Source organism: Poecilia formosa, unplaced genomic scaffold (genome assembly GCF_000485575.1).
Source record: "Poecilia formosa unplaced genomic scaffold, Poecilia_formosa-5.1.2 Scaffold234, whole genome shotgun sequence".
In the NCBI taxonomy this organism is placed as follows: Eukaryota; Metazoa; Chordata; class Actinopteri; order Cyprinodontiformes; family Poeciliidae; genus Poecilia; species Poecilia formosa.
The window spans coordinates 530538-546515 of record NW_006800173.1 but is presented as its reverse complement, the minus strand read 5'-3'; the positions used below and the strand labels follow the sequence as shown (position 1 = coordinate 546515).

Below are 15978 nucleotides of genomic sequence, written 5' to 3'. Positions count from 1 at the left end.
TATTTTTCTCTTTGTAATTTTGAAGGGGAAAAAGCTTGCTGCAACTCGCATTTCTATCTCAGTCATTTTTCACATGGGCCATTCAGTGGTTGCAGAATGTGTGGTTACTTTGTGGCAATCACATTTCTGGTCATACATACCTCTAAGTTTCATTGATACAGCTGCCAATCTGGCAAATTAACAAAGCACATGTTGTAGTGTATCTGAGTTATCCATGGATGCTGTTACAAAAGAACAAAACAATTGGGAAAGGAAAGTGCAAAGTTATTTGGATGTAACATTTTGTGTTTCTGGTGTGTAATAGTACAGGCTTACCACTAGATGACAACAGCTGCTTTAAAGCTTGACTCCAGTTTGCTGGACTCCTTACCGTAATCTTGAAGGGAAATGTGACAGAATGACCTAGAAAACGACTCACCTTTATTTACATGAACTGTATCCTGCATAGTACAGCATAGGATGTAAAATATTATTTTGGCTTACGAAACAAGTCAATATAATGCATATACAAGGAAACAGAGAAGAAATCCACAAGTTTATGGAAACATTTTAAGCTATAAAAGAAATGAAACACAAACAGCGAACGTAGGAAATCTAATCAGGCTTGAGATTTTACATGCTTGCCACACATTTCCCCATGGCCTGATTGAGAACTAAAACAAATCCAAAATGTTTAAATTGACAAAACCATAAAAACAGAAATTTAACATCACCTGCTGGTACATGAGTCTGTATACAAAGACTGACCTGAAGCACATGATGACACAAATCTCTTGCGTGTTTATTAGAGAGGTGAAAGGATAAAAGCTGCTGCAAGGACACAAGCTGTCAGTCTGCGGCACACTGTGTTGTTTATGGCCACATGCGTCCCTCAGAGAGACACAGAGAACTTCAGCTACTGAAATTAACCCTCCAGCACAGGTTTGTTTTTTTGTTTGTTTTGCCATAAGTTTGTATGTAGATTTTTAGATGGTAGGATATTACATGTTCTATATATTGAAGGTAAATAAATTTGAAATAAGAAAATATAGTAGAACAGTACAAAAAACTGCAGGCTGAGAGCATACTAACAACACTTGCTTGCTTGGTTACATTGCTATTCTTTTCAGGTGAATAATTCAATATTTTTCATTAAAAGGTGTATGCAAAAAGAGGTGTAGGACAACATTTCTAATTCTTTTTAAAAAAAAATTCTGATGTGCTGTATGATCCGTCAAAAAATGTAGATGCCTTTATTTGCCTGCATGTGGTTTGTGTGCCGTCTCGTGCAAAAAAGCCACTAATACCGCTAACCTAAAATCTGGGTAGGCCAGCTTTCAAGAGTAAGTAGCTGTCTCCTCCATGGGCGAGTGTTTGGAAGTACCCCTAATCTTTCTCACACCTGTCATGCTCGTACTGAGCTATAAATACTGGGACCGTGAGAGGATCCACCAGGTGTCACTGTAGCAGCTCCATATTGATAGCTTCATGAGAGGAGGCAAAGACCAAAAAAACAGAAACATTAGTGAAGACAGGATTTGATTTCTCTTTAATCTGCAAAAGACAACCTATGTTTTATTTAGTCCTGGATAAATGAGGATAAAGCTGATTTTTGACAATTATAAAGTAATTTTAATTTCAACAGGAAATTGGTCTATGGAGATAATTGACTTTATATTTAGAAACTAAAATAATTTCCACCTAGTTTCTTGGTTTGGACGTTCTAAGTGCTGTCAATAATTGTGTTTCGTTTAATTTAATGTCGTAAACATATGTTGCTTTTATTACAGCATATGTTTATTACATGTATAGGTTCATTCTAACTCTAACTTTCTTTCCTCAGTCTTTAAAAGCATGCAAAACGTAAAACATTCTAAATGTTTTTTTTTTTTTTTTTGTAAGTTACAACTGCTTTAACTAAATTAATCTGTTGTTTCCTTCCACAGGACATCTACCCTTTTTCCCTCAAGACACTGATGTCTCACCAGTTCTGATATGCAAGTCTGCAGGTTGAACTGCACAGCTGCATCTGCGGGATTTGTTGCAGTCAAATGTAACATGTTGACATCTCTGAATGCTTGGCAGCTCATCTCCAAACCAAAACTTGCTTTCCTGTTTGAGAGTGCCTCTGTTTTTCCAAAGTAAACTGAATTCAACCAAACAAAATGGAATGAAGCACTAATGTTATATCAAACGGACTCGATCTGCATTTGGGACAGCAGGACCATTTGAATGCCTCACTGAGGCATCCAAACTGTCAAACCTGCCGTGTCCAGGTTGATGTTTCTCTGTGGTGGGATTGAGGGAGTGTTGCAGTCTTGGATCCACAGTGGAACCACAATCCGCCTGGGCACCCAGCCTACGGGTCGGAGATGCTCCATGCCAGCAACTACTCACTTGTGTTATTGATTCAGCTCAGTCTGCTCTCTTTTGACCTGTTTGTCAACTCCTTCAGTGAGCTGCTAAGGACTGAACCCGCAGTCCAGTTGGTGCTTTTCATGTGAGTCAAACTTTTTTAAGGTTTCAGCAGGGTACCACAGAGTAAAACATTTCTACGGTTAGAAACAGCCCATTTAGATTGATACCAGAATGAGATCTTCTTTGTCCTTGTTGTTCTTATGGCTGCTAGTTACATAAATATATTTCCTTTCCACAGCATGCAGGACATTTGCATCTTATTTAACCTGATCATCATTCTGCTGATGTTATTCAACACCTACGTGTTCCAGGTTGGCCTGGTTGCCATACTGCTGGAACGATTTAGAGCCCTGATAATGCTCTCCGCTCTCTACCTGACCTTCAGTATCATACTCCATTCCTGGCTTATGGTAAAAACATGAACAAATGTGTACAACAACATAAAAATAAGTACAAGTTTGATACATGTTTTCTTTTTGTTTTATCAAGAAATACTTCTGAAGAGATCCTGTATAAGAGACTATTTAGAACAAACAAAAACACAGAAAGAGCAAAAACTGACTTTTTGATTTTGGGAAAAGAAAAGACAGATGATAATTTTATCTTTCAACAATTTTTTTTATCTGTTGTGATTGATACAAGTGCAGCATGGTTTTACATATATTGCATGTTAATTAAAAGAATGGCATTAATTGTGTTTTCTTACACATTGATTTCAGAATCTGCGCTGGCTAAACACAAACCGATTTATCTGGACAGACGGTCTGCAGGTGCTGTTTGTGTTTCAAAGATCTGGTAAGATCATTTCATTTTTACATCTTAAAAATTGTATCCAAACACTGGATTCACATTAGCCTAATGTCAAATTGAAATTATTGTGCCTTGCAAAAGTATTTGTTCCTTTTGAAAATGTTTAAATGTTTTGATTTTACAGCCCATTGTGAAGTTGGGAGCAAAGGTTAAATAAATGTCATTTCATAATTTATTTATTCAGCTTATTTTACTCTGAAATCCCTGAGCAAAATCAAATCCAACAGGAAGGAGAAAAAAAACTAATTACAGCTTCCAAAATAAGAATTAAACTTATGAAAAGTTGTGTTATGACAAAACACAACTGTAAATATATTTCTAAAGATGCCAATGACATAAAATTCTCTCCAGACGGTGAATCAACTCATACACTCACATGCAAAGACATAAAACCACAGTGTAATGAGGTGGAATTATAGAGATGAAAAATATTGAACTTAAGAAGAAAAGAAGGCGTAAAAAGGCTTGGATGTCACAAAATCTGTTGAAGTCAATCAATAATTACAAAACAGTCATGTACATTTAGTACAAGATAATATAATCTTATTCAATCCCAAATGGAAAGAATTGAAGCTAGGAAGAATAGATCTAAGTCACATCTGACTAGTGTGTGACTAGTTTCTTCATGCATGACCCGTTTTTTCAGGCAAAAACAAAAGCTTGTGCCTGAAGTATTACATAAATTTCACGATCAATCTTTTTTTTCCTATGTATTTTTTTTTAAATTACACTTCTGAACATCTATAGCTTGATTTCTTTGCATTCCTGGACTGAAGCTATTATTTCTGACATATTGTGGGAATTACATGCCAAGTGCACCTTCAGAAATATACTGACATAGAGAATTATTATGTGTTCAGTCCCTATTGTATCTGTTATATTTTGTGAAAAAAAAATGTGACAAAGCTTTGGTCTTTATAAAGTTGGTAGAGACATCCAAAAATCTTCCAGTTGTAACTATAGAGAGAGACTTATGGGACTTAGGGGGAGGGGAGGAGCTTTGTGCTGGTATATCATTTCAGAGCTCCAAAAATACATATGAAATAATAAGTCTGAAAAATTTAAATATAATACAAAGCACTGTCCTTAAACATTAGAATCAGAATCATTTATCTCATACAAATAAGTAAACATGGATGATTTTGGATATTTTAAAGAATTCTTATTTTTTACTCTACCCTTAATATCTATCATTGATCCCCGAGAGAAAAACTTGAACTATTCTGAGCGTTTTGTGAGGGAACTGGTCCCGTCTCATGCATTTAGACTCCAGGCTTTAATATCACCTCCCCAGGTGGTGGTTATTTCATACTGTTATAAGCTCATTAGTAGTTAAACAGCATGTAATCCTTACTAAGTGCCACCTCTACTTGTTTAGTCTGTAGCATAAGAGCCATCTAGACTTCTGTGTGGGACTCACTGCTAAATCTCTGTTTATGATGACACCATAAACTTTATCAGGTTTAGTGGTACTTATGTCTAATCTGTGTGGCTCACTTTTAGACCCTGCCTTTTCACAGGGATTTCCTATTTATTTGTCTCTGGATGTCTGGTAAAATTAACAATTCCAATCAAAGATTTAATATAGAATTATGCCTCTGATGATTATAAAAAAGTGCTCAAATTGCATCATCGATGTGTTTGGAGAAGTTTTATAGTACGTATACTACCTTCTTAATCTTGTTTGTTTTCCATCTGTGTAGCTTCTGTGTTGTACTACTACTTCTACAAGCGGACCGCAGAGTATCTGGGGGACCCTCGTCTGTATGAGGATTCACCATGGCTGAGAGAAGTGTTTGTTCGGTCCAGGCAGTGATCTGCAGAGGAATCTACAGAATGATACCACAAGCCATAGCTCTAATGGCACTGGAAAGAAATTACCCATGAATGATGCTGAGAAATTTCAATCTCAACAAACTCTGGCTGTTTTAATTCACCTTGTTTTTCGGTCGAGGAAAAAATTATTTGGCATCTTTTTAGAATTTAGGAAATAACTAATTCACAAACTGGAAGAAAACACAAATGAAAGCCTGAAATGCATTTATTGAAACGTGAGAAAATGTTCAACATGACAGCCCAAAAATATAATCCATTTGACATTTTCTTTCTCTGGAGAATTGTGCCAAATTTTAAGTTATTTCAGGTATGTATTGAAATTGTAAAATGTCTGACTTAACAGTTTAGAAATATTTTGTAAAACTTACCATACTGAGTATGTTATATGCTACTTACACAATAGCTTCGTGTCACAACATATTACAACTTAACTTTAAATGCTATCCTAATGTTTATGACAATGTATAATCACATACTGCATTGTAATTTTCACATTTTTTATACATCTTTGCAGAATCACAGAATCTCAAATATACAAACCAGGTGACTGCTTTTTGCATTTCATTACACAATGGTACTTGTTATTTTCTGAAACGACATTTTTTTTGTTGCAGTCCTTTGAAAAAACTAAATAGTTTTATATGTAATTAAGACTATTTGTGTTGCTCTGAGTTGAATTTTTATGGCTTGATCAGCCCCATTTTTGACACATTCATTTGTTTTATTTCAAGATGCAATAAAAATGCAATAAAATTTCATCTGAAATATATGTCTAATGCAGTGCTGTCTTCATAAAATGTGTTTGGTTAAACTGTTTCAGCCTCTGCTTGAGGACTTGCATTGAAGCATGATGCCAGTTTACTCATCCGAGTCTGACGCTTCGCCTCACTGATCTCTTCATTCAGGGATGAATCCTGGAAATCAAACTATGAATCAAGAAAAAAAAAAAAGAGTTTGAAACACTGTTTTTTTTTGTTTGTTTGTTTGTCTGTTACAAGAAACACTATGTAAATGTTCTGGGTAACTATGCTATGAAGGGCAACAGTTTCTGTGTAAATAAATACAAACTTAAAACTTGGAAAGATAACTGAAGAAGTCTGGAAAATAATCTGAACATCAGAAACACCTGACACAATGTTCATAAGTAAATAGATTAGAATAGAATATATTTTATTGACCCTCAAATGGAAATTGCTTAGCTGTTGACAAGATTGTGTTGATGTGTTAGTGTGTGTTAATAAATCAATTCATTAACATACTGAAATAGCTAATTGTAAGGCATTAAAAGCATTAACAGAATATTTTCATGAAAAAACTCACTTACACTGATTGCATTTTTATAATATTCATCCCCCTCTTGTAGTTGCCCAGACTGAAAAAGTACAAAGTACATGATTAATGCAGCTGTAGACAGTGAGTGTTAGGGTAAAAACATTCTACGTACTGTAATTTTTTTGTCCTTCAGAATTAAACTGACTTTTTAAATGAACTAATTTAACTCTTTTAAAGTTCGTTTCCAGCTTTACAACAAACCCCATCCACTATTTTGAGTTATTTTTGACTTGAACTTCTGTGTCTATTTCATGCAAGCTTTGTCCCCATGTTAGTGTAAGAAAATGTTTTTGCTAAATACAAAAAATAAAAATTCAGTCCAACAACATTCTGGTATATTCTGTCCTGCAAACCCCCCAACAGAGGTAGGACTAGAAATTAAATTGATTGTGGGTTTAAAGCGTAGTAATCACTCACCTTAAGGCTGATTAAAGACAGGTAAGCCCACACCTCTGCATTTGCTGAGTTCAAAAGAGTGGCCACAGCTAAAGCTTCCTCAGCAACACACAGCTCCCCCAACTACACAAAAACAAACCAAGACTTGAATTTTTTTCAATGTCAACAAGATTCTTATTTTCCTAGTATGTCTGTTTGACAGAACAAAAATAAAATGTTCCTAAATTGGGTGTGTTTACCTCCACTGTCACCAGCTCTTCTAAACAGAATCTAACACTTCATAATATGTTATATTAAATCTGCTCAATGTAGAAAATCTTCATGAAACTAATTTAAAATTTAACTAAAGCCACTTTTTCATGATTACCAATGTGAACTTTTACCCTGTAGCAGGCTTTGCCGAGGCCCAACCAGGTCAGGCACGATGGGGACTGCTCACATGCCTGCAGGAAGACTTCTTTGGCTTGTATAAACTGAAGAATAAATATCATAAACATAGCGTTAGTGACAAAAAAAACAACAAAAAACAAAAAGAAACATGTTAAAAAAATATGCAAAACTGTTTTATTTCAGAGTTGTGGAGAAAAATGAAATCTTATATCTCACTTACGGCTCTGGTCAAAACACAATAACCGACATCTAACCTTTTCCTCAAGAATATAGATAGCTCCCAGGCGAAGATGAACGATGTGAGTGTCTGAAGGTGGTTCTGGAAAGACCATGCTCCACTCATAACACTCCCGTGCTTCAGTAAATGTGCCTTGCAGGTAGTGGCAGTGACCTTTCAAGGCCCAGGCATCTGGGTACTGATCATATCGCGGACAATTAAATAAGAAGACAGAATCCATAGCTTAGATCCCATTTTCCAACTTAAAAATGCATGCTTTTCAGTTTTTCTGAATAATGTTACTTTAACTTTAAATTGAAATCTTATTAACTCAAGGTTAGAAAGGTCTCAATTATACTGCCGCTATATTTATGGAGATTCTTATTAACACTTTTCTATTCGATAAATGGAGGCTTAAGTGTACATCTAAATGTATAACATTTCCACAAAAAATTTTACAACCGGAGAAGAAATACTTTGTGCACCAGAGGGTGATATTTCACCTTTTATTGAGTTCACACATTTCTAAACATGTTCCACTTTAAAAGGAAAAGGTTAAAAGGGACTTTTAAAGAATTGGGATACATCTCAGACAGTTCAGGAGTAAGCAACATCATATAAAACACTATGATGTGCGCTTTATTTCTTAAGATTTATGTTAAATCTAAAATAAAAGAGGAGTCACTAAAATAGACTATTATAGAAGCTGCAAATTACATGGTAATGGTATTTTTGTCTTAAATCAATAAAAAGGAAAAGTGTAAGTACCTGACTTTTGTAAAACAGTGCTTCTTTCACGCTGTCAATAGCACTGCTGTAGTCACCTTTGAGCAGCTGGAACTGGGCTAGGCTATAATAGTAGGCCATACTGCAACCTCCTTTAGAACCCAGCAGCTCTTGGGACAAAGCGTGTTCTGCCATCTGCCAAAAGAGCACAGTTAGTTCTAAAACTATTTATTTCATCTTGTTGATTTTTACAGCTCAGAATTTGAGTATCCAAATGATTATTTATTGAATGATGCAGTGTTTGCAATAGAATATTATATCAAACTAATTTTTTTGACTTTCCATTATGTTTCATCACAACACAAGCACTGCTACTGCCATGACTTAGAGAGGACAAATGATTTGACAGTATTTAAACGATTGGACCCTCTTGTGGGATCATACACTGCTAAATCAAACAGGTTTGAATACCTGCAGGGCATTGTTCTGCAGCAAAAACTTCAATGTTTGTGTGAAAATGGAAGAGGTGAGTTTAGTTGGACTTGTCCACGATTTGTCAATATGAAGTGACGCCTCTCTGCTTTCCTCCATGTCGTGGTCTGGGAACTCAGGGTCTGTCAGAAAAACACCATAGGTCTTAAATCCGCTGTCATGTGCGGCTTATATTTTACTTTATGCCTGGATGCTTGCTCTAATGTTACACCTCACCGTGCTCAGCTATATGAGGTAGGGCAGAATTATCTGTCTCATGCTCATCCTGCTGGGCCTTCGCTTCCTCACTGTTGTCCTCGCTTAGTTTAGTCTTGTCATCTGCATTTGCCCTGTTTGCCTCCTCTTCCCCAAAAATCTTTTTGGCCTCTAGAAATGCTCTTTCAGGCAGGAAGGCTTCGTTTAGACTTAAATGGAGCAAACCTAGAAGGCAGATCCCAACAAGTTACAATATGTACAGTGTGTACATTACCCCTGCTTTTAATTACCATCTGTTAGAGGTTAAGTAAAAGTCCTATTTGCACTAGGACTTTACAAATTTCTGGACTGTAAACCTCAATGTTGCTAATTTTAAAATATGTGCTTCATTGTAATTTATTTGAGCTGTTGTTTGCAGCATTTCTGTAAACATTGTCATGTAAAAACTGTATACATCTTCTGTTTAAGAATTGCTTATCTTCAAAACATAATTGTTTATTAATTACCCTCAACATTCTACATATCTAAATGTTTTATTTCAGTAAAATAATCTCACACGCAGCATAAAAACTGCAAGATTTTTATTAAAATGTCCTATATTTTTGCAAACATCCTGATGTATGTAGATCCTCCATAACATACAACAATGGTACAAAGGTCTGCCACTTTTTTCACTTTGACCCTACAGTGCACTGACTTAAAGACAATACATTTATATCAAACAATAAGCAATGGTTATATTGGAAAGTTCAAATCTTTAGGATTATATCACAAAAAACAAATAAAAACTTCTACCTTTCAGACAGATTTCTACTATCAGTGTAAGTATATAAGTCTAAGCAAATGCATTTAAGAAAATAGCAGACACAGAGCACAGATCATTCAGACATTGTTGTAGATCACTAGACTTCACCCCATTGTGGAAAATATGAGCAGGATGTTATCTAAAGTGGTCCCCACATTGGTGAGGAATCCTGATTGTGAACTGACCCATCAGCGTCCAGGCTTCCACACTGGGCGGTTCTAGGCTGGTGGCTCGCTCCAAGAAGGTCTGAGCTTCATTGTAACGTTCAAACATCACGGCCACAACCCCACACATCATCAGGCTGGACAAATAAGCAAAAACACAAACAAGCTATACGACCAACTATACAGCAACAACAAAGGTTTTTTTAGTAGTTTTTTTACGACTTGATCATCAAAGAGAGAAACATTTACACATATTACTAACTATACAAACCTGACTAATGAAAATGTAACTTTGTTTAGATAAATTCAAAATCTGCAGCATAAATGAAGCACTTTTAACCTGGGTTGGTGTGTTTGCTGGATGGATACAGCATCATAGTAACACTCTTTCGCTTTCATATAGTCCCCAATCAACATGTACAGGCTTCCCCACTCAAACTTGTACAAAGGTTCATCAGGGTGCCTCACCACTAACTGCAGGTAAAAAAAAAAAAACACAGATCCCAGTTAGTCTGCCAGCCAGATTCATCAGCTTCTTTCATTGCTGTGTTTAATATCTTAGATTCATTTTTTCCTGTTTTTGTACCTCTTGGTAGTACTGAGCCGCCTGCTGATAATTGCTTGTAAGTTGTGCCTCTTTAGCAAAATGTCTCAGCTGACTAGATTCCAACTTCATTTCATCAGTGCAATCTTCTGCCACGTCACTGGAATAAATCTGCAAAGGAGGTGAAGATAAAGATCACTAAAAAATCTAAACAATATCCTTAAACAAATGATGGCGATGGTAATACCTTGTTGAGAGCCACATGCATTTCATCCACTAGGTAGACGTAGAGCTTACTGACAAATTCTTTCACCTCTTGAGGATCAGTGAGAGGCCTGGACCGCTGCATTTTGTCTCGAACAATCTTTACCACTGCTCGCTACAAGCCAGAAACACGCAAATATATTTACTGAATTAACGAAAGAAGATTCCTTTACAAAAAGAGCAAAACAAAAACATTTTATTAATAGATATATCATAGATTCAGCCCAAGAAATCATTTTAAACCTCGAACCTTGATTTGCTCCTTGAAGGCGAAGTATCTTCCAGAGACATTAAGACCTCCCATCACCTCGGCCAAAATTTGCTCTTTGCTAAGGCTTTCCTGCAGCTTGCTATTTGCTCCAAATATTTCAGCAAACTGTTCAGAGACAGCAGCCACCGCATTGCCTACTTGTGTGTGAAAGTCCACCACGGCCTACAAGAGCACACATCAGAGACAAGAAATCTGAGAATGAGAAACCTTTCCTGACTGCAAGATATAATATAGGCATATTTTTATTGAAATGTATCTGGGTTTCCCACCTTTTCTGCTCTGGTAGGACCAGCTGGACGTTTGGGTTTGGGGGGGATCAGTGCCTTCACCCTGTAGGATTTGGAAACACTTATTTTAAGTTCACATTCAGGAAGGAACAAAAAGAAAGACAGATAAGGAAGTAAACTGACATTTTAACAGTTGTTTAAGGCGTGAATGATTATGTTAACTCAGAAAAGAATGCAACACCAAATATGTAAGCTGGAGATTTCCTCAAATTGCATACCCAACAAACAATTGACTCTATCTTTACCAGAGTTGTTGGTAACTCATTAGATTACGCTGGTGATCCTCCAAGCTGTCATGATGGGCGCTTTATTAATGTTTTGACTGTAGAACTAATGTATAGTCTTTCAGTATTACCACTTGGACTTCTTTCCGCATTACACATTCGTCAAATCTTCATTTACCATGGTAACTGGATGAGCCATGTCAGGTAAAAGTGATTCCTCATGTGCAAATACACAGTTATAGCAGCTGTCTGAATAATTATGATCACTGCATAAGTGTGAATAAACTCAGAGAGACTGGGGAAAAGTGGAACAGAAATAAATTTATTACTGTTTTTTTCGTCTCCATGTGGTGAATGAATTTTTATTATATTCTTGTTACACAATTACTGTAACTGTGTCAAGAAAATGAAAATCTTCGTAACCTTAGAAATTTTTCAACTTTTCTTATTTAATGTGTGCTAAGGTGTAAACTTTTCAGAAGAGATGAGCATACTGACATGGGGATTAATTGCAGTACTTTAACTGTGTTAATGTATATTACCTTCGAGCCAGTTCCTCAGGGGATGTTTTTGGTACCAGTGGTCTATTCAAGGACACCTCAATGATAACATATGTTTTGGCTTCCAAGTACATCTGTCAATGACAACACAGGTAAAAAACTAAAGTAAAAATCTGCAAAGCAAAAGTTTGAATGTGTTGTCTGCTGCTCTATGCTGCAACTAAAGTCAAAGTGTGTAGCACAGCATACTTAGTACATTTTTGTCAGGAGCTACTGGAGAACCAAGCTGCCTTTATCAGAAACTTACATTTCCTTCTACATTGACTTTTGTCTCAGGTTCAGATGCACTTTCAGAAGCTTCATCACATGTGGTGGGCTTGGGTGGAGGGACACTCTGTTGCTATATTAAAAAAGATCACATTGTTACACATACAACAAAACATTTCTCATTGCAAGTGTGAATGTAACTTTACAGTAGTAACTCATCCTTGACAATTAGCACATTCCTGACCTTTTTAGACTGGTCCTTGACTCCCTTGCCGCCTGCATCAACATTCTTTGCTCCTTTTTTGGGAGTTCCTATTACTATGCTTGCTCGAGATTTGGCCAGGACAGTTGCTATTTTAGCCTGCTCCTTTAACACACTGGCTTTCCGCTTGGTCTGTAAGTTTAAAATCAATACATAGCTCACCTTAGCAAGAAGTAAAAGAAGAAACCAGAAATAAATGTAAATAAGTAAGTAGAGTTTTTGATAAGCCCATTTCACAGACAAAGCTATCACAAAGTGAAAATAACTATTGATATTAACCACCCATATAAAAGATAAAATAAAACACAGGGAAAATAAATACTAAGAAAAAATTAAAACAAGAAAGTTTACAGGCTCGTTTTGAATTCATAGAGTCAGTTAAATGTATCTTTGGGGGAAGATTAATCCACAATCTTAGCATCACTTGCTGAAAGATTTGGCTTATATATATGGAAATATATTGTTTTATAGATAATATAAGTTTGAGTACTACAAGCTATATAGATAAAAAAACAAAAAAAAAGACTACTATGACAGTTTGAGACCTTGTTCAGAAGCTCGCTCTCATAGAAAGGATGAACAGTGTATGCTCCTCTGATGCGGGAGACTCCAGGGTACAACAACCGCCCCATGTCAACAAATATCAAACCATGAAAGGGGATCTCTGGGTTCTCATCACCTAACTACAAACAGAGACAATTAAAACGTTCATCTGCAGTTCAACAGTAGTATGGTTAACTGAACTGCTGCCTCTTTGTTTGCCACAAACAGATATCTCTTTAGCAGTACTAAAATATCAACAGCAAACAAAAAATGTTTTTTTTTTTTTTTTACCCTTGATAGTGGAATCGAAGTCCTCATTAATTCCACTGGCCACAGTCGGCTATCTGTGATTTTTTCTTTCAATCTACAAATATAATCAAAATACAATTTTCAGTAGTTTGAGATGATTTTTTAAAAATTGTTTCTTGTTTCTTAATTTGTTCACAATGTAGCACTACTTTTTCTCCATTTGAATCAAGGAGCAAAATTCACTGTTTTCTAGAAACTGAATTTTGTTAAAAACCTAAGTTTACTTTTTTGTTCTTAAGGACAAATATATTAGGATTTTAAACCACTTAAGGGTTAAAATGCCTCATTACTGACTTTCACTTTGCAAAAAAAAAAAAAAAAAAAGTTGAATGTCTGGCTGACCTGGAAGCTGCACAGGCATCCAGGAAGCATCGAATCTCTGTGTCCCATCTCACTCTGTTCTTTGTAATCTCTGCTTCATCACGAAATGCCTGGTCCTGCATGAACATTCAGGTCTTCAAATTTCCTTGTGTGTTCAAACCTTAGTCTGATGGCTATAGCTAAGCTTGTTTCTGCAATTGTTTAAAGGTATTAGTAAATGAAAATTCAAGTAAAAGGTGCTTGTTGCTACCTCTAAACTAGTTAGCTCTCCATCCTCATGATCAATGGGCTCTGGCTGGCAAAATGACCCAGGTAAAAACTGATTCCCTGGTACCAATAAAGATTGAAGGGGCCTCCTTTTCCGACGGCCTTTGCCCTCCCTCAGACCCCCTGGCATTAGATGGCCTTCAGAAAACATCAGTGCTTGATCATTCTAAGACACAGTGAAAGGGAAATATTCCCATATTTTAAAATTTATCATCACAGAAACATATAGATTTGTCATCCTGTACATTTTTAATGGAATAGCTGTAAAATGACGTATTAGGATACAAAAGTACAACTCACTTCTGCAGTTAGAGGAACCTCCAGAGCGGCGAAGTATGCAAAGGGGCTGTGAGCTGAGCCAGTCGGCAGCGTCCATGTGTCAGGCACTGAAAATGCTGTTTCCACAGTTACCTTCATGATGATACAGGTTGATAACTCGGGTTCAGTGAGCAGTGGTTCCGTCACGCTGACAAAAACTTCCAGGGTTGGTTGCTAAATGGGATGAAATGATGCAGCAAGCCACTGTTTAGCATTTATAGACATATTTAGAAAGTAAAATATGATTTAATTTATATCCTCTTTGAAGTCCACCCTAAACAAACTATTAAACAACACTTTATCAAAAAACCGAAGACATATGATACAACTCAAGTCATGATGTACTATACATTAAAAATAATTATTAAAAAATCTATTGAATAAAGACTTTGTATTTTTGCTTAAATAAATGTGAGACAATGTAAAGATTGAAATGTCTTAGTGACCTAATGCATGTTTAATTATCTGCTGACATCTTAAATGAAAACACTATTACGAGTGTGATTAAACTGTAAACAGGACCTCAGTTTCTGTGTTCATCATTAACAGTAAAGTTGTTGAGTGAGTAACTAACTTTACGGCTCATTCCCTGCCGAGATTCTTTAATCCCAGGATTGACCACTGGATTGAGTGGAACCGTACTTGAAAAGCTGCATTGACCTGAAGGACAACAGAAAGTCATTAAAGCCTTGGAAGTCCTCCCTCCTCATTCTACAAAATCAGTTTCTGTTTATTCCACCTACATCTGGTTTAAAGGAAGACTCACTCTTCTGACATAGCAGCACCAGAGCAGAAAAAAATGTAATTTCTTAGAGGAGAAACTGTACCTTGGAGTAGTGGGAACAAATCCACCACAGCTTGTCCCAGTACCGCTGTTTTCAGCTCACCTTTTTTTCCCTCATGCAGGACCTCCACCACTGTAACTGATCACAAAATATAAGACTATTGCACTTGTGATTGCACGTAGAACGAATTTAACACTACTGATGATAAGACACATGGATGACATTGGATGTTATACTTGATACATTAAGCTTACATATGATTGGCTTTTGGAGAATGTCGCTGAAAGCCTGGGCGTCATTTGGTGAGTTATAGGTGCAAGTAAAGTCGTAATCAATAGTGTGTTTCATAGGGTTGGCGTGTTTCTTTTCTGACTCCCCCAGGTTAATCTCTTCTATCGAAACCTGCAGGAAACTCACCAAATTGTCTCCCTTTTTCCCTTGCTGAAAACAAAATCAACATATAATATAGCATTTAAGAAAATTCCTGCCGTTTGGGCAGTCGACCAGACATACAGACAGATAGCTGTAACTACAGTTTAACCAACGTTCAAAGGACTTACTATGTTACGTCCACATTTTGCAGTTATATCTATCGACACATTTGTTTTATCGTGTTTTATCGTCTCTTCAGATGTGTGTGCTGTTGACATTTTTAACGGAGATAAAGTTAACAAGCTAACGCTTTCAGTTAAGTTCTAACGCAGGCCGAATAAATACGTGTCCATGGCAACAGTGATTCAGCCAATGGTGGGTTCAAGAGCCTCGGTTATCACACTACGACAGTTTACAAAGTCGTTAACAGCCCATATTTTTACTGATCATCTTGGGGTAATGGTACTTCTTCCTCAAATAGAAAAACAAATAGGGACTGTTGTTGTATTTTTTTTTTCAATTTAGAGAAAAAGTGTTAGTAAAACTACTTCTACTACTTTTAAAAGCCACAAGGAGTTTTGCCACCTTAGATTTTGTAATTAAGTAAACGTGACAGCAGGTGTCACTGTTTCTCAATCTGACTAAATGCAAACAAGCCTTACCGCATATATTTACCTCAAATAA

At 36.3% G+C, this 15978-nt stretch overlaps 2 protein-coding genes across 3 annotated transcripts; one reads left to right on the top strand and one right to left on the bottom strand.

The window, feature by feature from the left end:
- The first annotated feature begins 51 nt into the window (after positions 1-51).
- On the top strand, positions 52-5801 carry LOC103149699 (transmembrane protein 138). The gene is made up of 5 exons (XM_007568980.2): positions 52-921; positions 1926-2479; positions 2636-2807; positions 3117-3192; positions 4911-5801. The coding sequence occupies exons 2-5, from the start codon at positions 2352-2354 to the stop codon at positions 5021-5023; spliced, it is 489 nt and encodes a 162-aa protein (XP_007569042.1). The 5' UTR covers positions 52-921; positions 1926-2351; the 3' UTR covers positions 5024-5801.
- cfap70 (cilia and flagella associated protein 70) lies at positions 5231-15651 on the bottom strand. 2 transcript variants are annotated; one of them, XM_007569011.2, is made up of 26 exons: positions 15483-15651; positions 15177-15363; positions 14965-15060; positions 14712-14797; positions 14120-14311; positions 13803-13985; positions 13574-13668; positions 13214-13286; positions 12925-13062; positions 12362-12511; positions 12158-12250; positions 11893-11984; positions 11109-11169; positions 10819-11001; positions 10552-10683; positions 10347-10475; positions 10101-10234; positions 9782-9897; positions 8813-9016; positions 8576-8718; positions 8147-8299; positions 7416-7577; positions 7155-7244; positions 6793-6894; positions 6368-6415; positions 5231-5969 (listed from the first exon to the last, which is right to left on the bottom strand). In XM_007569011.2, exons 1-26 carry the CDS (start codon positions 15570-15572, stop codon positions 5850-5852), a joined length of 3252 nt encoding a protein of 1083 aa, XP_007569073.1. In that variant the 5' UTR covers positions 15573-15651; the 3' UTR covers positions 5231-5849. The 2 variants fall into 2 exon arrangements, with proteins under 2 accessions (XP_007569073.1, XP_016535613.1); XM_016680127.1 differs by having other exon boundaries at positions 12158-12247.
- Positions 15652-15978: the final 327 nt, after the last annotated feature.

Excerpts from the sequence above, each read along its gene's own strand:
- LOC103149699 (XM_007568980.2), top strand. The coding sequence starts at position 2,352 with ATGCTCCATGCCAGCAACTACTCACTTGTGTTATTGATTCAGCTCAGT. Across the intron at positions 2,808-3,116 it reads TACTCCATTCCTGGCTTATG|AATCTGCGCTGGCTAAACAC; the intron begins GTAAAAACATGA and ends CATTGATTTCAG. Across the intron at positions 3,193-4,910 it reads GTTTGTGTTTCAAAGATCTG|CTTCTGTGTTGTACTACTAC; the intron begins GTAAGATCATTT and ends CCATCTGTGTAG.
- cfap70 (XM_007569011.2), bottom strand. The coding sequence starts at position 15,572 with ATGTCAACAGCACACACATCTGAAGAGACGATAAAACACGATAAAACA. Across the intron at positions 13,669-13,802 it reads GAGAGCTAACTAGTTTAGAG|GACCAGGCATTTCGTGATGA; the intron begins GTAGCAACAAGC and ends ATGTTCATGCAG. Across the intron at positions 8,719-8,812 it reads ACCTCATATAGCTGAGCACG|ACCCTGAGTTCCCAGACCAC; the intron begins GTGAGGTGTAAC and ends TTTTTCTGACAG.